The 23,499-nt window shown below is 39.7% G+C and overlaps 1 protein-coding gene across 2 annotated transcripts in view; it reads right to left on the reverse strand.

The window, feature by feature from the left end:
• Window positions 1-211: 211 nt before the first annotated feature.
• Window positions 212-23,499, reverse strand: part of LOC127437832 (junctophilin-3-like) — a 53,329-nt gene continuing 30,041 nt past the window's right edge. For both annotated transcript variants that reach the window (XM_051693040.1, XM_051693042.1), the window contains 3 exons: window positions 16,605-16,729; window positions 10,005-10,972; window positions 212-6,050 (listed from right to left, as the gene is read on the reverse strand). In XM_051693040.1, coding sequence (XP_051549000.1) covers window positions 5,970-6,050; window positions 10,005-10,972; window positions 16,605-16,729 — 1,174 coding nt within the window. In that variant the 3' untranslated portion in view covers window positions 212-5,969. The remainder of the gene's footprint in view (window positions 6,051-10,004; window positions 10,973-16,604; window positions 16,730-23,499) is intronic.

Consider the following 23,499-nt stretch of genomic DNA (forward strand, 5'->3'; position numbering starts at 1 on the left):
AGTCCATACTAGCTTGAGTGTATGTTGGGACATATCAAATACAAAAAAAAAAAAAAATGAAACTTTTCCATTTAACATTTTACTCAAATTGTTATGCTGATAATGTAATTTCTAATGACAATTTTTAAGCAAAACTGCATTTTCAGGAGAGGTCTCAGACTTTTGGACCCCACTGTAATGCATAAAGGACATAAAAATGATAGCAGACTCAATAACCACAAGACAAGAGCTTAATTTCAAACACTTTCATTATTTTCTCCATATATTTCAAAAAAGAAAACAGACCCCCAGGAAAAGTAAAGAACTAAATGATAGAAGGAGAAAGAGAGTTAAAAGAACTGGGCATGCTTGGGCATGCTATAGGCGCATAGGGCGTCAGATACATCCAGGTCAAACAATACAAGAGCCGGCGGTATGGGTCAACTGAAGCAACTTCCTGCTTCAAAGACCCTTTGGAATCCCATCATCTCCGTCACATACAGTTGTTGTGGTATCAAAGTGAGCCAGTCAGCGTGTACTATTGCCACATCACACGATCAGTCGCAAACCAACCTAGGAGCTCAAGCCGAGCTTAAAGGGATAGTACGCCTACAATTTTTGGGTGAACAATCCCTTGAACAAATGCATGACACCATACATTTGGCCCTGACTCGCGTTTCTTTACATCAGCATAGGCTAGCATTTGTAAATATCTTCTTTCTTTTTTTGGTCTTTTTTTCATGGCTGGATAGAGAAACTGAGATATATGGGGAAGTGAGGGCGGTGGGTGAGGGAGAGAGAGAGAGAGAGAGAGAGCACACACAAACTGTGAATGAATCTTTGCCAAGGAGGACAGACTCGGGGCGGGGGGGGGTTGGAGTAGAAGCCCATACACACATGCTATAAAACATCTCAGAGTCTTTGTGTTCTGTTAGCTGGCTATTAAAATAAACAAAACACCTCTCTTTGATTGTTTGTTTCACTTGTTTTAGTTTTGTCTCAGATGTTGGGGCGGAAATGTTGGGGCGGAAAGGTTGCTGGATGTGAAAACCTACACCCGTTTTATGCAACCTCAAAGCATTCCGCTCAGGTTAACAGATACTTAGGAGGATTTTTACATTGGCATGTCCGATCAGGCCTGTCCCACTACACCTCGTCTTGCACTTCTGCTGAAATAATGACAAAAGTGCTTGTTTTCAAATGTTTCATGAACAGATAACTAGGGCTGTCAATATATTAAAATAATTGTGATTATTCTCAATAATTTTCTGTAGTTAACATTTAAAGGAAACTTTAAGGACTGTTCCGGGTTTAATATAAGTTAAGCAAAAACAAAAGCATTTGTAGCATGATTTCCACGAAAAATAATTTTGACTGGTCCCTTGTCCCAAGTTGCTTAATATGGAATTAAATGGGACCAGTCCATAAACATTAAAATATAAACTGACCACGTTTGCATGCACTTGTACAAAACTGTTTATTCCAGGGTTTTAGCAGAAAGTGGCATTCTGAAACGTCATGTAAACAAGAACGCTGATTCCTTGCGCTATTTAAGGGATTAAGAGAAAGCGGTTTAACACACCTAGGTTTCTCTCAGAAAACACGGCTTAATGTGGTCATGTAAACGCATAACCGGCATCCTGATGGGTGTTTGAAGAGTGCGCGTGCAAGGAACAGATCGGGATAACAAGTGTCATAGGATGGAGCCCAACAACGTCAACAACTGAAATAATTCAACATTTCTGGGAGTACTGTGGGAAAATCACATACACTATAAACCATTCCCATTTATACACACCAATGTAAAACAGCGACTGTCCCTCACCTCCGCATATGCACTTGTAGATTGGGGGAATCACAGAGTTTTACGTAAGAGGTAAACCCCACTATTGTAGCACAATTCTGCTGTAGGTCGCGATAGAAAGTGAAGGAAACAAACAGCAACAACTCAAGAATATCTAGAAATAAGGCGAAGCAACGGAGAATAAAATAGCAAAGTCTTCTGCATATCCCACATCTGTTATTTACACAAGTGTTCCGGGAAAATTATCTTGCTGTGGAGAAAACTGCCGCTTTTACAGTGCATGTAAACAGGAATGCTGCTTTCTCGCAATAAGCCGCTTTCTGGTATCCATGTAAACGTAATCATTGTTTCAAAAGTATAGCCACAAAATGTAAATATTATGTATGTTAACATGATTTCAGGATGATAAAATTGCTTGCAGGGTTATTGCAACAAGTTGTAATTTTCAACATGTCTTAACACAGATAAGGTTAGTGAGCGATTTTATCACATTAAAATCATGTTAACATGTATAATGTTTACGGCTTGTGTCTACTTTTGAAACAATCTGTAATTAAATGTTTATGAACTGGCCCCGTTTACTTCCATTGTAAACGACTTACTGTAACCATGATTTTTGCTTTTTGAGGGAAGAATCAAAATTATTTTTTGTGGTAATCAACATTATGCCACAGATGCTGTTCAATGAACTTAAGTTGTATTGAACACAGCACATTCCTTTAACATGAGAAAATATCAGAATTTGCCAACAAACATTTTAAATCCGCTGACAATTGAGAGAACAAAATAAAAAATGATAAATTTTGTTTGCCATGGTTTGGAAAAAAAAAAAAAGTCAATGCGAGTTTTAACGGTTTTAACATTCTAATTAAATTATTTCAGTATAACTATTTATTTGAAGTATTTTGACCTAGCAACACATTGAAAGTTTGAAAACCACTGCACTACATGGAGCGTTATGGTATTGCCCAAAAAATGCTTTTGATTTAGGTCCAAATGGAAACCATTTTTGCAGTTCTGAGTCCAAAACTAGCAGACCCTCCCCCCCCACCCCAAATAAGATTATCTATACAAAACTAAAACATACTTTAACATGCAACTTTGTTTTTTTGTTCTTTTACTTATAGAAAACAAGGCAGTTGACATAATTTTTCAGACATCTTGCAAATAGCTAAAAAAGTTTTTTTTTTTTTTTTTTCTTTTATCAACAAATATTTGTTTTGAAAGCAGCAGTTGGGAAAAAACGTTAACAGTCTCTGAATGTCTGATCGGGAATGCCAGAATCGCGCACGCAGCATGTAGCTTTCAGGTGTGCATGGTGAGGTTGACAGGAGTTTGTACGTTCTTGTGATCTCATCAAAGAGTGTGTGTGTGGGGGGGGTTAGAATAATGATGACCTCACAGAATGTCATGTGCTAGCTTTCATGCAAACTAAATGCTGCCTCTGTGAATTTCACAAAACCTACCCAAGAAAATGTCCCGGTCATATTGTATTTCACTCCAAAATCTAAAGAAAAAAAAAGATAATATATACATATATATACACTATATTGCCAAAAGTATTCGCTCATCTGCCTTTAGGCGCATATGAACTTAAGTGACATCCCATTCTTAATCCATAGGGTTTAATATAACGTCGGCCCACCCTTTGCAGCTATAACAGCTCCAACTCTTCTGGGAAGGCTTTCCACAAGGTTTAGGAGTGTGTTTATGGGAATTTTTGACCATTCTTCCAGAAGTGCATTTGTGAGGTCAGACACTGATGTTGGACGAGTAGGCCTGGCTCGCAGTCTTCACTCTAATTCATCCCAAAGGTGCTCTATCGGGTTGAGGTCAGGACTCTGTGCAGGCCAGTCAAGTTCTTCCACACCAAACTCGCTCATCCATGTCTTTATGGACCTTGCTTTGTGCACTGGTGCGCAGTCATGTTGGAACAGGAAGGGGCCATCCCCAAACTGTTCCCACAAAGTTGGGAGTATGGAATTGTCCAAAATCTCTTGGTATGCTGAAGCATTCAGAGTTCCTTTCACTGGAACTAAGGGACCAAGCCCAGCTCCTGAAAATCAACCCCACACCATAATCCCCCCTCCACCAAACTTCACAGTTGGCACAATGCAGTCAGACAAGTACCGTTCTCCCAGCAACCGCCAAACTCAGACTCGTCCATCAGATTGCCAGATGGAGAAGCGTGATTCGTCACTCCAGAGAACGCGTCTCCACTGCTCTAGAGTCCAGTGGCGGCGTGCTTTACACCACTGCATCCGACGCTTTGCATTGCACTTGGTGATGTATGGCTTGGATGCAGCTGCTTGGCCATGGAAACCCATTCCATGAAGCTCTCTACGCACTGTTCTTGAGCTAATCTGTAGGCCACATGAACTTTGGAGGTCTGTAGCGATTGACTCTGCAGAAAGTTGGTGACCTCTGCGCACTATGCGCCTCAGCATCCGCTGACCCCGCTCTGTCATTTTACGTGGCCTACCACTTCGTGGCTGAGTTGTTGTCATTCCCAATCGCTTCCACTTTGTTATAATACCACTGACAGTTGACTGTGGAATATTTAGTAGCGAGGAAATTTCACGACTGGACTTGTTGCACAGGTGGCATCCTATCACAGTACCATGCTGGAATTCACTGAGCTCCTGAGAGCGGCCCATTCTTTCACAAATGTTTGTAGAAGCAGTCTGCATGCCTAGGTGCTTCATTTTATACACCTGTGGCCATGGAAGTGATTGGAACACCTGAATTCAATTATTTGGATGGGTGAGCAAATACTTTTGGCAATATAGTGTGTGTGTGTGTGTATATATATATATATATATATATATATATATATATATATATATATGATATGATATGATATGAACTGGGCATATTCTACTGTAGATTGTAGGTTTCATGAGATTCTCCTGCCTAAAGCTCAAACTAAGGAGAGTGTTTCAAAAGATCAGACCCAAGCTATGCCTTATTGAATGTACAGTATAATCGTATACATGCCATACCTGTATATGAAAAGATAAATCACTCGAGCTGTTATGATTTATTCTGCTGAGAAAAATGTTTCCTATGCAGAGCAAGATTAATGATGAAGTCCTTTCAGATCGTACAACTTTGGGGTCTTGGATTTTTTCCAAATGCATGTGGGTCAGATCCTGACACATTGGTGGTGCTGTGCCTCTGTGATAACCAAACTTTAACTTTTACTAACCCACTTTGGTGTGGTTGTGCTTATGCTTATGCTTTTTAAGACGTTGTTGGCCAGATGGCTTTTTGACATTTGCAACATTTTGTACTACCAAGTGAATTTGAGTACTTCACTCTACTAGTAATTCTCAGCACTTCTGGAACATCGCTTGTCCAATCAGATTAGAGGACTGAAACTAACTTGTAAAAAGAGAGCATTTATAAAACATTCAATTTCCATTTAGCAGAAGCTTTTCTGGTCCACCATGACATTCTGGGGTCCATCTGTAGTTGGAAAAGTACCACACAGGGGAAATGAAGGTGTATAGGACATGAGAGGAGCACTTGGCGTCTGATTCTAATGAGTAACAAAAGTGAGGACATGGAGAAATACAATCAATGCTTAGGAGTGGTGCGCGAGGGAGGCGGGTGGGGATAGACGGGCTGTTTCCCATCACTTTGAACCTGTTGATGTCACGACCGTGTAACGTTGCCGTCACCCAATAAGATGTCGATGGTGGTTGCCCTTTACACCCTTACGCCACCTTGCACACCCTCCCTCACCAAAGCCACCATTCATATGTGTCCAACACCCAAAATACAAACCGAACCCAAATGAAAACAGAAACAAAGCCACCAGCATTGTCAAGAAAAAGGCAAGTAAGGAATATGAAATAAAAGAAATAAACAACTATACCAATTTAAAAGAGCGTTAATGAGAGAGTGAATACATAGGTTAAAACTAGAAGTTCAAAAGGATGATTTAAACTATATTTCAGATTTAAAAAAAATAAAATTAAATTAAAACGAGCTCTTTGGAGACAGAGAAGTAAGCAGAACCGCTGAGCCCCGTTTTGTGTTGCCTTCCTCAGTCCTCATATTGACGTGCTGTGACTTCAATAGAAGTAGTAAAAAGAAAAACAGGATGGGACTCATCAGTTGTGGTAAATGATTTGATAATAAAGTAGCAGAACAAGAGGAATTGATAGGCAATGCAGTGTTTTTAAATAAAAAAATGGACAAACAAAATGGCGACTCCGATGTTGAGCAAAATCACCATGACAACCAGAATTGAGTTGGAGCCCTGTTGAGTGAGAAACAGAGACAGAAAGAGAAAATATCAGTATTTGTCAACAAACACATATATATATATATATATATATATATATATATATATATATATATATATATATATTATTTTTTTTTTTTTTTTTTTTTTCAAGAATCTTCCACTCCAGAGCTGTTTACTAGAGAACCACTGCAACCGGATTGAGTCAGTGAATCGCAAACTAATCAGTCAGTGCGTAAGAACTAGCAATTTATTAATGAATTGGACGAATCTATTTCTTGAATTCTTTACGAGTTCAACTCACTGACTCAATGTTCACTGTTTAGAAGATTCTTAATAATAAAAAATGTTTGTCTGTTCCTTATACTTTTTATGAAGCTACCAGACATGGTCATTATGAACATCATCAATAAAAAATAAAAAACCTGTGTGAAGATTCCTAAAACTTTCTTCTTTTTGGTGAGTAAATAATGACAGAATTACATTTTTGGGTGAAGTATTTCTGTAAACTGTATTTCGGGTGGTTTGTGACTAAAGCCCATAGTATACTTCAGTCAGACATGAACACTGAGCGTCCGCATATAGGATGTGTGACGCAATTCTTGTCATCTCGAGCACTGAACGCACGCAGCCTGATTTTCTAACCGCGCATCTTTGAACGCACAGTACGCACATGCACCTAGAATTATTTGCACTAATTAATGGGTCTCAAAGGTGGAAACACTCACATTTGAGCCGTTGTTGTCATAAAGATGCGGTAGAAGATGTAATCGGCAGAAGATGTAATTGGCAGTAGACAACAGGAGACGAAGGTAAAAACGTCAACAGTGGATGTGCACGTCAAGAACACGTGTGTGAGGAGGTCTGGAGATACCTGCATTTGAATAACTTGAGTCTGAAGGACTATAAAGACATTTTTACAGGTCTAAACTCCTGAAGATATATAGTCCGGTGTCTCGTACAGTCGTAGCGCACATGCGCCAACCACCTACGTATGCGCACACAGTCAAGGCCAAAGTATATTTCGGGTGTCCACGTTGCGGATTGCTCAGCGCACAGTATGTGTGACACAAATGTAAATGTTTGTGCAAGTTTATTAATCACTTTGAGTCACGTAGTGACCGGCTTTTCCAGAGTGGGAAGCTGCTAACGTCAGAGCTCCTTGGTCTAAAGAACACAGAAATACTTCAAAATAAAAGCTCTGTCTAAATTAAAGGTCAATTTATAGGAAAATAAGTATGACAGAAATATCACTACTGTAAATGTATGTAATATTCACTATACTAGTACTACTACTACTAATAATAATAAATCAGTAGTAATTGTATTATACTTGTATAATAATTATAGCAGTATCTAACATCTGTGATGATCTGTTATGCAGCGCTTTATTTGAAAAAATATAACTCATGTTGTATTTTTGGACTGTGCTTTGAGGTTTTTTTTATATAAGCACTTTATTTGATAAAAATGAATACAAATTAAAAAATTAATTATATTTTCATTTGATTTAAAGTTTTAATGAATTCATTTATTTAAACACCATTTTGATGATAAAATTGAAATAAACAGTTGATATGGAGATTAGGGAAAAAATAAGTATCGGTGAGTACCAAAAATTAAGTATCGGTACTCGTACTCTTTCTCAAAAAAAAATTGTATCATGACATCCCTAACATTGTTCAATGAAACAGCTCAATGAGGACTTTCAGACCAATACAGACAAAACAGCTTAATTTTCTGTAAAGCTGCTTTGAAATGATGTGTGTTGTGAAGCGCTATACAAATAAAAATGACTTTGGTGAATTCTCCCCATGGTTTTTTAAGCTATCAATATATTAGAATACTAGATTCACAGCATAACACACTAGTAGAGAATGTTTAAAGGAAGCTGCATTGATTATTCTGTTCCCCTCGGCTCACAGGAGAGATGCGATATTATCTGAATGGAAATGAGAGCCTGTGCTGCATTGTGTGAGCTCTTGTATGGACGAGCACATTAGCAAAGAGCGGAGTTTGTCGACCACGGTTTTAATTGATGGGTTCATGTAAGCGTGTCATGGACTATGTTTACAACCGCCGAGCTGAGGGACACACGCACTGCACATGCAAGACACATGTGAGGCATGAAATTAGGCTGTAACAAGCGAACCGGATCTAGCACTGTTAAGACGCTGTAAGCGCTGATTTTGCACAATGAATAAAGACAAGCATAACACACTGAGTCACATTTTGTGTTTTCTGGTTAACAACTACGTTTTTCACTACTAAAATGTTCTATATTAAAGTCAGTTAGTTGTGCACTGCACAGGGCCTGTTCTTCTACCTCTTATCCTAAGCAATTCAGTTGTTTATTTATCTCAATTAACACGTTTGTAAGTGTTGACAGTGTTTTTCTTAAGGGCATAGTTTACTCAAAAATGAAAATTCTGTCATCATTTACTCACTCTCTTGTTGTTTCAAACCCATATTACTTTCTTTCCTGTGTGAAACACCGAAGGAAACATGAGGGTGAGTGTATGATGACAAAATATTCATTTTTGGGTTTGCCATACATTTACTTTGTTCTGTAATTTGCAAACTGGTGTGCGTATGTCTTTCTGTTTCATGTTAACCTGTCTTACACAAGTCTGCTGCATTGCTTGTCTCGCTGCGGCTACAAACATAAACCCCCTCCTTCCTGGAACTCACTCTTAGCGTTTGATTGGCCGTAACCCTAGCAAGGCATAAGCTGTTCCCTAGCAACTGAGTGTGGGACAGCCAATGTAGGGCTGCGTTGTGGAAGGAGCCACTTTGCCAATTTGCTGTTACCAAGGTGTTCTTAGTGCAGCAAGAGGTTGCAGGGCGCTAGGCTGTGGAAGGGGACAGTTTTAAGTTTGAATGTGGTCAGTTTGTTTCTTGGGAATTGTCAGCTTGCATGCTCCACAGGGACTTCACACGCCAACACTGTGTTTGTGGAGGTTGTTTTTCCTACCCATGTGCTCTCAAGCACTGATGCGTACAAAACTGCCTGGCATGGTTGCTGTTCATTAGAAATGTATGTGGTATTTAAAATGAATTAATATGTAACTGGTGTTATGAATAAGTATTTGAGTGTTTTATTGAAAAAAAAAAACATTATTTATTAATTACAAAGTCACCACAAAAAGACATTCACAACCCCAAATTCCCCAAATTTTACTCCATAATGTGGAGCATTTCCAAGTGAAACATTTCTCCAAAAAGTGTAAACACTATGTCTCTGTGGTGATTTCAAAACATTGCTCTGTTTGTTTGGGCATCCAGACCAGCCCAAAACAGCAACATTGGCTTAACCAATGGCGTGAGTTTGGGGCAGGACTGTCTGTTTTGATGACCAATGGCAGAGGTAGGGAGTTTTATAGTTTAGGGAGTTTAGGGAGTAATGTTTTTTTTTGGTAGCTCCATTTGGCCTTCTATCTGTTTTTCTGACATTTGGTGATACTATTGGTACAAAAATGACAATTATAAGAACTGAAATGGTGTCAATTTTGATTTCATGCTGACTTTTAAGACCCATTTATATTAGGTGTCTTTCACTACAATGTACCATTGCATGTGATGCAATGTACTTATTATGTACATACAAGTTGTTGCATTGTACTTACACTTAAAATACCTGCATAAGGTTAACACACTGTTAACCTTAACCCTAAACACAACCCTACCCAAACTGTACCCTAAACACTAACCCCTAACCCTGCTTCTAAACCTACCCTTACCTCAAACTCATATGGGAATCTTGAGAATTTTGCAGAACAACATTTCTATTTAAAATCAGCGTTAAAATCAGGTTTCTGTTTCTACTTCTATTACACAATAAATACATTGTATGTATTTAATGTTAGTACACAGTAGACACCTAATATAAAATGGGACCATTATTTTTTATTACTCAGTGCATGATTGTACCAGCACTGTTTGTTGCTGTTGTAGTGCATACTCACTTACCGAGTTTACTTTGAGTTGAGACTTATTCTCGTCGTCGTGCTCTAGTGCAATAGGTGGGGATTTTTGTGGGGGTGAGAGTGTAAGGTCCCTACGTAGGGGCCGAGCCTCTAGCTTTTCCCCCACGCGTAGACTGTCCAACTTTTGCACTGAGTCTGAAGCCGGCCCCTCCCTGGCGTCCCTGGCCCCTGAGGCGTCCTGGACATCCTGCTCCCGGTCTCGATTTTTACCCCGACGCTGTAGCGTATGTCCACGTGACTCTGCATGACTGTGCCACTCCTCCCCGTGCCCATAGGGCTTCTGTGAATTATGGGAGTCCATTGGCTGCAACGGCCTCATCTCCATTTCATAATTGCTTAGTTTCTCCTCATCCTGCTCTAAGAGGCGGGAGTGTGCCAAACTGTCCCCGTGTACCCGTTGAGAGGTCCAAGAAGCCGAGGGACCGTCCCTCCTGTCCCGCGGTGCTTTGTGATTGGACAAACTCTGGTCTCGAGGCTTGTGATTGGAGGAGTGCTTGTGACCATTGGCCCGTGCTGCCACAGCCCGCACCTCATCTTGCACTGAGGGTGTTGTGGAGCGGCTACTGCCCCGGCTACCCCCTCTACTACTGCCCCCTCGTGAGGGGCGCTTGTCCTCACTCCAGCTGTTTGCCCTCAGGTGCTCTCCACCTCCACCCGAACCCCCACCACCTCTTCCCTCCATCAGCACCTGGATCTCTTGGGTTCCTCCACGCTCCTCGTCCACTGCGCTCTGTCGCAGGAAGCGGGCGTTTTTGGTGCGGAGGGAAGCTTTGGTGGTTGGGCTTCCGGGAGGCGTGGAGGGTCGGCTTGGGGTGGGGCTCATGTCTGGGGTTAGGTCCGGGGACGTGGAGCCCTTCATATAGAGTCCGGTGCTGTCCGCCGTTCCACTGGAGATCACCTCCACGTCGTTCTCGCTGGAGTTCTGCTGTTTGGGTCGCTGGCACTCCAGTCCTACTCGAAGACATAGAGACAAGTCTTAAGTTTTTATTTTTAAAACCTGAAGGCATGACACATGCTTGAAATTTTGTACACCATTCTGCAAATGGGTGTATGGGATGAGAAGCATCCTTCTGCTCTTACAGTACAATTGAAGTCTATGGGGCAAGTGTACAACAGTTGCCCCTTGGATTTCTATTGTAAGTGTATTTCTGTACACTGGTAGTTGACGTCCTGCGATGAGTAGAGCATTTCACAATCTATAACTCTTCTAAACAGCATTTTGTTGCATACTTATAACCTCATAATATTAGAGACTATATGGAATACTTGTACATTCAAAAATTCATTTGTCACAGTACAGGTTTATTTAAAATGAACTAGTGAAAGCAAAAAGGTGATTAAAAGAGGTGAAAATTGTGACCACTTACAGGATAATATACCTATATACTGCACATTTTCCCTCATGCATTCACATACATTTTAATCTGAAATTTTGATGTTGATAAAGTCTGTGATTCCTGTGTTTTTTTTTTTTTTCAAACTGAAGGATGAGTCAGAAATGTTTTCTCTAGTAATAAAAAAAATATTTGTTGAATAATCCTTTAAAGTTGCACTCAGTAACATTTTGGTTTGTCATCTTGGACAGTGACACCTGTCAAAATCAGTAGTTTTTTGTAACATATGCCATTGTAGAAATTCATTATTCACAGTCATTCATGATCAACTTAATCCAAGAGTGAAAATGACCAATAACAGGATGGTTACTGAGATTTAGCAAGTAGTATTTGACTGGTCGTCATGTGATTCTAACATGGCGGCCCCCATGAGGGGACCCTCTCTATGTACAATAAAACAGCTTTTATAAGGTTACTGATACGACCGGAGTCCTCATCTTATGTGAGGGGTCATGATTTTATACAACCCCAATTCCGAAAAAGTTGGGACAGTATGAAAAATGCTAATAAAAACAAAAAGGGATGATTTGTAAATTATATTCACGCTTTTCTATATTGAAAGCACTACAACTACACATTATATGATGTTTTTCCTTGTGAATTTAATTGTTTTTTGAAAATGTACAGTAATTTCAAATCAGATGATTGCAACACGCTCCAAAAAATTTGGGTCAGTCGAGTGTTTACCACTGTGTAACATCACCATTTCTTCTAATAACAATTCCAGCCCTAAGTCTTTAGTGGCATAATTGTACAGGGTCTTCATTGCCATATGGTGTGCTTCATAATGTGCCACACATTCTCAAATGGAGATGGTCAGGACTGCAGGCAGGCCAATCTAGCACCCACACTCTCTGCTTACATAGCCATGCACTTGTAATCTGGGCAGTATGTGGTTTGAAGTTGTTCTGCTGGAAAATGCAGGGATGCCCCTGGAAAAGACGGTGCTGGATGGCAATATATGTTGCTCCAAAATTTGAACATATCTGTCTGCATTCATGGTGTTCTCACAGATGTGCAATTTACCCATGCCATGGGCACTGACACACCCCTGACCCATACAGACACTGGCTTTTGGACATGATGCTGATAACAGCTTGGATGGCCCTTTTCCGCTTTGGCCCGAATAACACAACAGCTTTGTTTTTCAAAAGCTTTTTGAAATGTGGACTCTTCGGACCAATAAACACAGTTTCACTGTTCTACTTTCCATCTAAGATGAGACCGAGCCCAGAGAAGTTGGCAGAGCTTCTGCTTTGCATAGTAAAGTCTTAACTTGCATCTGTGGATGCAGCGGCGAGTGGTGTGACAAACAAAGGTTTACTAAAGTTATTCCAAGCCCATGTTCATGGTATCCATTACAGATGAATGATGTTTTTTTTTTAAAGTCAGTGACGTCTGAGGTATCAGAGATCACGCACATTCAGAAGTGGTTTTTCGTTTTGCCCTTTACGCACCGGGATTTGACCATATTCCTTGAATCTTTTAACTATATTGTGCACTGTAGAGGGTGAAATGCCCAAAATCCTTCCAATTTGTCTTTGGGGAACATTGTTCTCAAAGTGCTGGATTATTTGCTGAAGCATCTGTTGGCAAATTAACAAGTCTCGAATGATCCTTGCTCTTGAAGGACTAGACTTTTTTCGGAGGCTCCTTATATACTATAATACATTTGCCTTACCTGTTTAACATCTCCGGTTTCACACCACCTTTTTATTTTAACTCGTCCAATTTTTATTAGTCTTAAATTGCCCGTCTCAACTTTTTTGGAGCGTGTTGCAATCATCTGATTTGAAATTACTGTACATTTTCAAAAAACAATGAATTCTCAAGATAAAACATCATATAATGTGTAGTTGTAGAGTTTTCAATATAGCAAAGGGTGAATATAATTTACAAATCACTCCTTTTTGTTTTTATTAGCATTTTTCATACTGTCCCAACCTTTTCGGAATTGGGGTTGTACATGTTTCAAAATTACAGTTCATTGCTTTAGGAGTACAACTTTTTTAATGAAGAAAGAATTACTGAGTGTGCCTTTAAATTCTTATATTTCTAAACATAGTTCTAGATTATAGTCATTTTCCCTGCCTCTGTTACACCTTTGACTGCTTGAAAGGAATGTGGATCATTACTGGTAAGTTGGATATACTATAACTTATCAAAGCTTTCCAGAGTCATAACCAACGGCTGCTCTAATCAGCTCAGCTAATGAGAACAAAGATTTTCAGTCTGTTTGTGCTACAGGCAGTGTGCTCGCATCCGTGCGAACCCCTAAGTAAGTAAATATCTTTCATTTAACCTCAAAAGGCTTTTACTCCAACTGTAAACATAATTTTAGCATTTACAAATGCAAGTCAGCTCATCTGAAGTTTGTTCTAACATTTCTAAGGTCACCACATGTCAAATGTCAACAAGAAACAGTTTAACCCATTTTATGTTAGCTATTTTTGACGAAAGTAATATTAGCGTACCCTATTATCATACCAGCAATTTTTAATAAACTTCTGTAAGGGGTGCTCAGTTTTGTTCAGCCTTTTTTTTTTTTTTGCTGTCATAGAAGTCACTATCTTTAACATTTAATTCAACACTCGTCACTATTATTACAGGCACTATTCACAGCTAGCACAAGAATAGAAAAGGCTTGACTTCAGTTACTCATTTATACAGACAATATACTTGAAGGACATTTGAGTCATTCCTATTTTTAAATACAGTTGTCAATCTGCAGTTTTTAAATGAAAACTGTTTACTATGGATGTGTCCTTAGAAACACACTATCAACACTTCCAGGAGGTCGCATACACTAATCTAGCACAGCATGTGTTTATACTGTAGCTCTCCTATAAAGCGTGTTGTACGATTTGATGGGATATGATCTGAGAGTGTATAAATTGTGCATTCACACAACTCTGCCAACATGTGTGGGGGTGTGACAGCATCCAAATGTGTGACTTTGTATATGTGTTTGTGACTGTATGTGGGTGGTGTGAATGCGTGTGGGTACTGAGTGTGCATGCATGTGTGTTGGCTTGTTTCGCGTGGGCTCATTGGAAAGGTCAGTACTGACCTCCCCTCATCTTCTTATTGCCTCTTCTATCACTCATTACCCCCACACGGCACAGTGGGGGCATTCACCCCTACAGCCTGGAACCCATCCGGCACCTACACACACTGCATCTTTTTCCCTGTCGTACTTGCTGTTCTGTACCTGGGCTATTATTAACACACTTAAGTACATCTACTAGGACTTGCCATCACCGATATGAAGTTGTATACCATTTGACGGGAGAGATTTTGCTAAATGGTTTATTCCACGGTAGATATATCTGCGTGGCTATCAGTGGGCTGGAAACTTTGTGATAGTGACAAAGACACAAAGTAATGCTAAAATACAGAGTCGTGTCCTAAACAAGTCAAGACATCACTACATTTGAATGTGGCTCATCCAATCAGAATTTGAGTTGGAACTCTCTATTTTATCATTTTAGATATGCTGTTTTGAGTCTTGTTTTTAACTCGTCTCATTACAAAATGTGAAGCTAGTTTTGCACAACTTAGTCTCATAGAAACACGTTACTATACCAACATTTTTGTAACATGACTTTTAGGTGGCTCATTGTACATATCGCGACAGTTTCCAGGTCAAATAAACACTTGTGGTGCTAAAACAGCGATGACTTTTATTCACTTTCACACAAATCACCCTGTTCCTCACACAATGCTATCTTATGACATCAAAATATTTCTACTATAGTGCATGACTTGAAAGTTGATATGCTTTAATGTCTGCATTACATCTCAACTACATTTACAAGCTTGTTTGTGTGATCACATTGCACGGGTTCATTTGCTATACAAAGGAAATTAGTCCTGAAGAGCACACGAATTGACGTGAGTCAAAAGGTTCATAGAAGCACCACAAAATGACAAGGTTGCTTCAGCAACTGCGTTTTTCATCTCCCGTTTGCCTTTTCTGGGTTAACGATTAGGTTTAGATGTAAGGTTTAGGGTAGGGATGTCATCGTTGTTGTTGATTTAAAACTCGATAGAGCATTAACCTAAATAAATCTCATCTGTTTTGAGAGAAAATGTAACTTTTTGCACCACTCAGTGGATGTTTTAACTCAGAACTATCGCAATACGTATAAGGAGCCACGTACTATCATTTTGTATACATCACGTACAAAAATGTTGCCACGATGAAGTAATTTTCATGAGATTAGGCTGGTTTTGCACTAATAACTAATGAACAACCTTTTTTTTTTTTTTTTTTTTTTAATCCCCTTTTTATCCCCAATTTGGAATGCCCAGTTCCCACTACTTAGTAGGTCCTCGTGGTGGCGCGGTTACTCACCTCAATCCGGGTGGTGGTGGACAAATCTCAGTTGCCTCCACTTCTGAGACAGTCAATCTGCACATCTTTTCATGTGGCTCACTGTGCATGACACCGCGGAGACTCACAGCATTTGGAGGCACATGCTACACTCCGCGATCCACGCACAACTTACCACGCGCCCCACTGAGAGCGAGAAACCCTACTCGTGAGGAGGTTACCCCATGTGACTCTACCCTCCCTAGCAATCGGGCCAATTTGGTTGCTTAGGAGACCTGGCTGGAGTCACTCAGCACGTCCTGGATTCGACCTCACGACTCCAAGGGTGGTAGTCAGCAACAATTCTTACTAAGCTACCCAGGCCCCCTCTCACTAATGAATGATCTTTATCATTTGTTTTGCATCCAAATTTCCAAACAAAAATGAATAATCAAATTAGGTGAAATACCTTTCATTTGTCAAGTATCTAATTCAGTGGACAATCCAAAAATAGGCAATATTACATATTTAATGAATTTCCAGCAAAAATAACTATTTTTTACCGTAAGTGATGTAAAAATTCTAATAACGTGGTAAACAATTTTGGTCATACCGCCACTCCCAAAATCTACCTTTCTAGATTGAGATGGCAAATACAAAATTATGAGCACCAAATCATTCTCTTCATCTATATTTGTGTGCTTAAAACAACGAGAGAACCGATGTGAGATATTTTAAGCGTTCAAATCACAGGGGAGAGTTAGCTTGTCAGAGTATTTAGCGTTCACAGCTAACTGGAAAGCTTAGTTGCACTGTCAAACAGTTTGAAGTCCCAGTTATTTTTAGTCTCAGAGACTCAGCTGGTTGCACTCACTGTTTCCTCGGTGCTGGAAAGAGGGGGAGAACTCTTTGGCAGTTATTCGGGCCAGTCTGCACTCTTCCTGGGCTTTCTGTGCTGCTGTAGTCGCTGCTTCCGCTTTCCCTCTGGCATGAGCCGTCCTGAGGTTTGAGGTGTACAGAGAGAGACACAGTAATGTTAGAAAAGTGCTACATAATGGGTTGTGGGCGATATGACCAAAATATCACGATAACGATATATATCACAATATAGTTTATTTATTGATTTTTAGATTTTTTTTAAATAAACATATTGTACTGCCTATTTTGGATAATCCAGTCAGTGACTTAAATACTTCCAAATACTTTCTCTTATATAATTTTCTCTTTATTTGGAAATTTACAATAGTCCATTTAAACAAACAAACACTCAACTTTGTTTTAAATCACTCTTACCATAATGCTAAATTTCACATTATGCCCCACATTTCAGTCTGATATGTTGTTGCACGTGTTGTTGACCAATATTATTATTATAAACTTTCCTCAAGAAACTCAAGATCTTCTCAAAGCAATGCAATAAAGAAAATCTTGCATAAGTCCAACAAAAATAAACACGTCCAAAATTATTTTTGCAGAAAATAAATATTAAATAAATATATACAGTATAAATAAATGACTGATTTAATGCGGAGCACATCTTTAGGCTTTTATAATATTATTTTGCGTGCTTCATTTTGATGTAAAACAAATGACTTGTTACAAGTGATTATCGTTGTGTGGCACAGTTTGCGGATTACATTTTTCTGCTCTGTGTTAGCTTTTGTGAACCAACACCATAGATTTAACACCTTTTTCAATAACAAGCTCCTCTTCATTTTCCTGACTTGTTTGGGAGTCATCCTGTTCTGTGGAGATGTTTTTTCAGGGTTTTTCCAGGGTCAAAAATGATTAAGTAGCGCGAGTGCTCCCGCTCTGCGCTCGCCTGTAAATATAGAGATTTCTGCTGGACTTGCGCGCACTTGTGTGCTCCAGAGAAAACGCATGTGACACACATGAAACACATGAACACTCACTGTTCATGTTTCTTAAATTCTTAAAGTCTCATGTGAAGCCCTGCCCACTGATAGATAAGGCCACGCTGCGCACATGGGTATTTACATATCGCGATATACACGATATAGCAAAATCTCAATCGATTGACACTTTATATTGTTGCCACAATATATATTGTCATATCGCCCAGCCCTAGTGCATACCTGCATTAAAACCTATATAAAGTTGAAGTCAGAAGTTTACATACAGGTGCATCTCAATAAATTAGAATGTCGTGGAAAAGTTCATTTATTTCAGTAATTCAACTCAAATTGTGAAACTCGTGTATTAAATAAATTCAATGCACACAGACTGAAGTAGTTTAAGTCTTTGGTTCTTTTAATTGTGATGATTTTGGCTCACATTTAACAAAAACCCACCAATTCACTACCTCAAAAAATTAGAATATGGTGACATGCCAATCAGCTAATCAACTCAAAACACCTGCAAAGGTTTCCTGAGCCTTCAAAATGGTCTCTCAGTTTGGTTCACTAGGCTACACAATCATGGGGAAGACTGCTGATCTGACAGTTGTCCAGAAGACAATCATTGACACCCTTCACAAGGAGGGTAAGCCACAAACATTCATTGCCAAAGAAGCTGGCTGTGCACAGAGTGCTGTATCCAAGCATGTAAACAGAAAGTTGAGTGGAAGGAAAAAGTGTGGAAGAAAAAGGTGCACAACCAACCGAGAGAACCGCAGCCTTATGAGGATTGTCAAGCAAAATCGATTCAAGAATTTGGGTGAACTTCACAAGGAATGGACTGAGGCTGGGGTCAAGGCATCAACCACACACAGACATGTCAAGGAATTTGGCTACAGTTGTCGTATTCCTCTTGTTAAGCCACTCCTAAACCACAGACAACATCAGAGGCGTCTTACCTGGGCTAAGGAGAAGAAAAACTGGACTGTTTCCCAGTGTTCCAAAGTCCTCTTTTCAGATGAGAGCAAGTTTTGTATTTCATTTGGAAACCAAGGTCCTAGAGTCTGGAGGAAGGGTGGAGAAGCTCATAGCCCAAGTTGCTTGAAATCCAGTGTTAAGTTTCCACAGTCTGTGATGATTTGGGGTGCAATGTCATCTGCTGGTGTTGGTCCATTATGTTTTTTGAAAACCAAAGTCACTGCACCCGTTTACCAAGAAATTTTGGAGCACTTCATGCTTCCTTCTGCTGACCAGCTTTTTAAAGATGCTGATTTCATTTTCCAGCTGGATTTGGCACCTGCCCACACTGCCAAAAGCACCAAAAGTTGGTTAAATGACCATGGTGTTGGTGTGCTTGACTGGCCAGCAAACTCACCAGACCTGAACCCCATAGAGAATCTATGGGGTATTGTCAAGAGGAAAATGAGAAACAAGAGACCAAAAAATGCAGATGAGCTGAAGGCCACTGTCAAAGAAACCTGGGCTTCCATACCACCTCAGCAGTGCCACAAACTGATCACCTCCATGCCACGCCGAATTGAGGCAGTAATTAAAGCAAAAGGAGCCCCCACCAAGTATTGAGTACATATACAGTAAATGAACATACTTTCCAGAAGGCCAACAATTCACTAAAAATGTTTTTTTTTATTGGTCTTATGATGTATTCTAATTTTTTGAAATAGTGAATTGGTGGGTTTTTGTTAAATGTGAGCCAAAATCATCACAATTAAAAGAACCAAAGACTTAAACTACTTCAGTCTGTGTGCATTGAATTTATTTAATACACGAGTTTCACAATTTGAGTTGAATTACTGAAATAAATGAACTTTTCCACGACATTCTAATTTATTGAGATGCACCTGTACATTTAGGCTGAAGTCATTAAAACTCATTTTTTAACCACTCCACAGATTTCATAATAGCAAAATATATTTTTGGCAAGTCGTTTAGGACATCTACTTTTTTCCAACAATTGTTTACAGACAGATTGTTTCACTTTTAATTGACTATATCACAATTCCAGTGGGTCAGAAGTTTACATACACTAAGTTAACTGTGCCTTTAAGCAGCTTGGAAAATTCCAGAAAATGATGTCAAACCTTTAGACAATTAGCCTATTAGCTTCTGATAGGAGGTGTACTGAATTGGAGATCTACTTGTGGATGTATTTTAAGGCCTACCTTCAAACTCAGTGCCTCTTTGCTTGACATCATGGGAAAATAAAAAGAAATCAGCCAAGACCTCAGAAAAATAATTGTGGACCTCCACAAATCTGGTTCATCCTTGGGAGCAATTTCCAAACGCCTGAAGGTACCACGTTCATCTGTACAGACAATAGTATGCAAGTATAAACACCATGGGACCACGCAGCCATCATACCAATCAGGAAGGAGACACATTCTGTTTCCTAGAGATGAATGTAGTTTGGTATAAAAAGTGCAAATCAATCCCAGAACAACAGCAAAGGACCTTGTGAAAATGCTGGAGGAAACAGATAGACAAGTATCTATATCCACAGTAAAACGAGTCCTATATCGACATAACCTGAAAGGCTACTCAGCAAGGAAGAAGCCACTGCTCCAAAACCACCATAAAAAAGCCAGACTACTGTTTGAAAGTGCACATGGGGACAAAGGTCTTACTTTTTGGAGAAATTTACTCGGTCTGATGAAACAAAAATGGAACTTTTTGGCCATAATGACCATTGTTATGTTTGGAGGAAAAAGGGTGAGGCTTGCAAGCCGAAGAACACCATCCCAACCATTAAGCATGGGGTTGGCAGCATCATGTGGTGGGGGTGCTTTGCTGCAGGAGGGACTGATTCACTTCACAAAATAGATGGCATCATGAGGAAGGAAAATTATGTGGATATATTGAAGCAACATCTCAAGACATCAGCCATGAAGTTAAAGCTTGGTTGCAAATAGGTCTTCCAAATAAACAATGACCCCAAGCATGCCTCCAAAGTTGTGGCAAAATGGCTTAAGGATAACAAAGTCAAGGTATTTGAGTGGCCATCACAAAGCCTTGACCTCAGTCCGATAGAAATTTGTGGGCAGAACTGAAAAAACGTGTGCAAGCAAGGAGGCCTAAAAACCTGACTCAATTACACCAGTTCTGTCTGGAGGAATGGGCCAAAATTCCAGAAACTTATTGTGAGAAGCTTGTGGAAGGCTACCCAAGACATTTGACCCAAGTTAAACACTTTAAAGGCAATGCTACCAAATACTAACAAATTGTATGTAAACTTCAGACCCACTGGGAATGTGATGAAAGAAATAAAAGCTGAAATAAATAATTCTCTCTACTATTATTCTGACATTTCACAATGTATTTGGCTAAGGTATATGTACACATCTGACTTCAACTGTATTTTTAAAGACAACTTGACAAGGCATTCGTAACTCATTTCATTAAGCCAGCTGCCATCTCATGACCGGTTGCCCACTGAAGCTAAGCAGGGTTGAGCCTGGTCAGTACCTGGATGGGAGACCTCCTGGGGAAACTAAGGTTGCTGCTGGAAGAGGTATTAAGGAGGCCAGCAGGGGGTGCTCACCCTGCGCTCTGTGTGGGTACTAATGCCCAGTATAGTGACAGGGACACTATACTATAAAATGGCACTGTCCTTTGGATGAGATGTTAAACCGAGGTCCTGACTCTCTGTGGTTATTAAAAATACTAGAGCACTTCTCGTAAATTGTAGGGGTGTAACCCTGGTGTCCTGGCTAAATTCTCCCCGTTGGCCCTTCTCAATCATGGCCTCCTAATAATCCCCATCCACTAATTGGCTCTATAACTCTACTCTCTCTTCTCCACCAATAGCTGGTGTGTGGTGAGCGTACTGGCGCACTATGGCTGCCGTCGCATCATCCAGGTGGATGCTGCACACTGGTGGTGGTTGAGGAGAGTCCCCTGTTCACTGTGTAAAGCGCTTTGAGTGTAGTGTCAGAAAAGCACTATATAAATGAAACGTTCATTCATTCAACTCCTGTAATGTGACACATTTACAGACAAAACAGAATATTCAGAGGGAAATAATGTAGGCAGGACTTGATTAGATCCTTCAAAATGTGACTGGATCGTGAAGCATTAGGCTGCAGTATGATTGGCTGCCCAAATGGTCTTGGTTACATCAGCAGGACAGAAACGTTATTACTTTTTTCATTTCTAAAAAATAATGAAATATCAACATTTATTTCATGACTTTTTTTTTTTTTTTTGCTTCAGAATAATGCTCACTAATGTATAGTTTTCAATAAGACCATGCAGGGTTATTAAGAAAGCAAACAGGGTTGTTTTGGATTTCATGTTGTCTTCAAGCAAATTCCTAAGGACACCAGGAAGTTCTACCAAAAGTATAGTTTAATATACCATTAAGGTATATTATCATATTTTATACATGAGTTATGACATCCTTCTAAAGGGTTTTGTTGTTTGGTTTTCATTAGAAAAACCCTGCACACATAGGCATATGGTTTACCAAATGAACAGTCCAGTCATTCAATTTATAAGAAACATGCTTCAGCGCCTAGTAAGATCTTCACAGTCTGATTATGCAAGGGCTGACAATAAATACAGGCTGAAGGCAAACAATTACACACCAGTCACACTCCTTCATTCGAAGTGCTGCTCTCGGGACTCAACACAGTTATTCCTCTCTGACACTGTAATTCTCACTTGTTTTAACTGCGTAAACTTGCCACGACTCGAACTTGTGATCTGTAAAACTGATTTTACTGCAGTTTAAATAACCATTTTCAAATGTAGCCTAAATATCACATGATGTCAGGTGGTTGCAGAAAGGTCTACGCAGTGCTTTTGCAACTTACTCCAGAAACTTTGCCACCATTCTTGAAAAAATAAGCCTGTTTTTTTTTTTTTTTTTTACCAAAATGCAGTACAATACGCAACTATTGTTTAGTATTTCCCATCTGCACTTCTAAGAACAGTGGACACTGCTGCTTGCTCAGGCTGCTCAATAATTCACTGAGGAAATCAATGTTGTCTCTCTGTCTGAGAGAATAAAAGCGAACTAGCATTCACAACCTCCCCTTTTAATGTGTGATTCCCCATTCATCATGCTCTGTTTTACCTGTGCACGTTCGAGACTTTAACTTTGCATAGTGATGACACACAAGATAACGCTGGTGTGTTAGCTGGTCTGTAACTTGCCTTTGGAGTTTGTCACGTACCTTTTCAATGTACTGTTTATTATATATCACACTGTAGATCTTATTCATCAAGACGGTATTTGATTGGATTGCATGAACCAGTTTTTATTTAAAACATTTTATTTTTATTTTTTTGCTTTCATTTTAGGCGTTGTTATCCAAATGAGATTAGATTGCATTTAAAGGGATAGTTTGTCCAAAAACGAATATTATGTCATAATGTACTCATATTTTGTCAATATGTTGTCTCGTAAGGGTACTCGTTTTCTCTTTCTTTCTTTCTTCTCTCTCTTCCTCCCTGGGAATTGAACCCATGGCACTGGCATTGCTAGCGCCTTGCTTACCAGATGAGCTACAGGAACACATGAACCCAAGCCATAAGGATACTTCCCCTTTCTCTTGTAACATTTTCATTGGTTTACCTCTCTCATTCTCTCTCCTTGTTTGTGCAGTGGCTGTCTTAGTGCAGTATTGCATGTCGATCCTCATCAATTGCATCGTCTTCCTTTTGCTCTAGGCTATCTTCACCCAGTCAGCCAAAGCAAGAGCATGAGGGTTTGCGAGAGTGTGTAAGTGTATAGGAGAGTAATGTGTAAGGGTTTAAATGGGGCTGTAGCCTGTGGTGTGGTCAGAGCATGTGGGCGCAAGAGCATTTGTAAATGTGTGTGTGATGGTGAGCAAAGGCGAGGCTGGTCAGATGAAGAGATCTTAGGATTGCATTCACCCCATACCTTGCCGGTTG

Source organism: Myxocyprinus asiaticus, chromosome 48, assembly GCF_019703515.2.
Source record: "Myxocyprinus asiaticus isolate MX2 ecotype Aquarium Trade chromosome 48, UBuf_Myxa_2, whole genome shotgun sequence".
NCBI lineage: Eukaryota > Metazoa > Chordata > Actinopteri > Cypriniformes > Catostomidae > Myxocyprinus > Myxocyprinus asiaticus.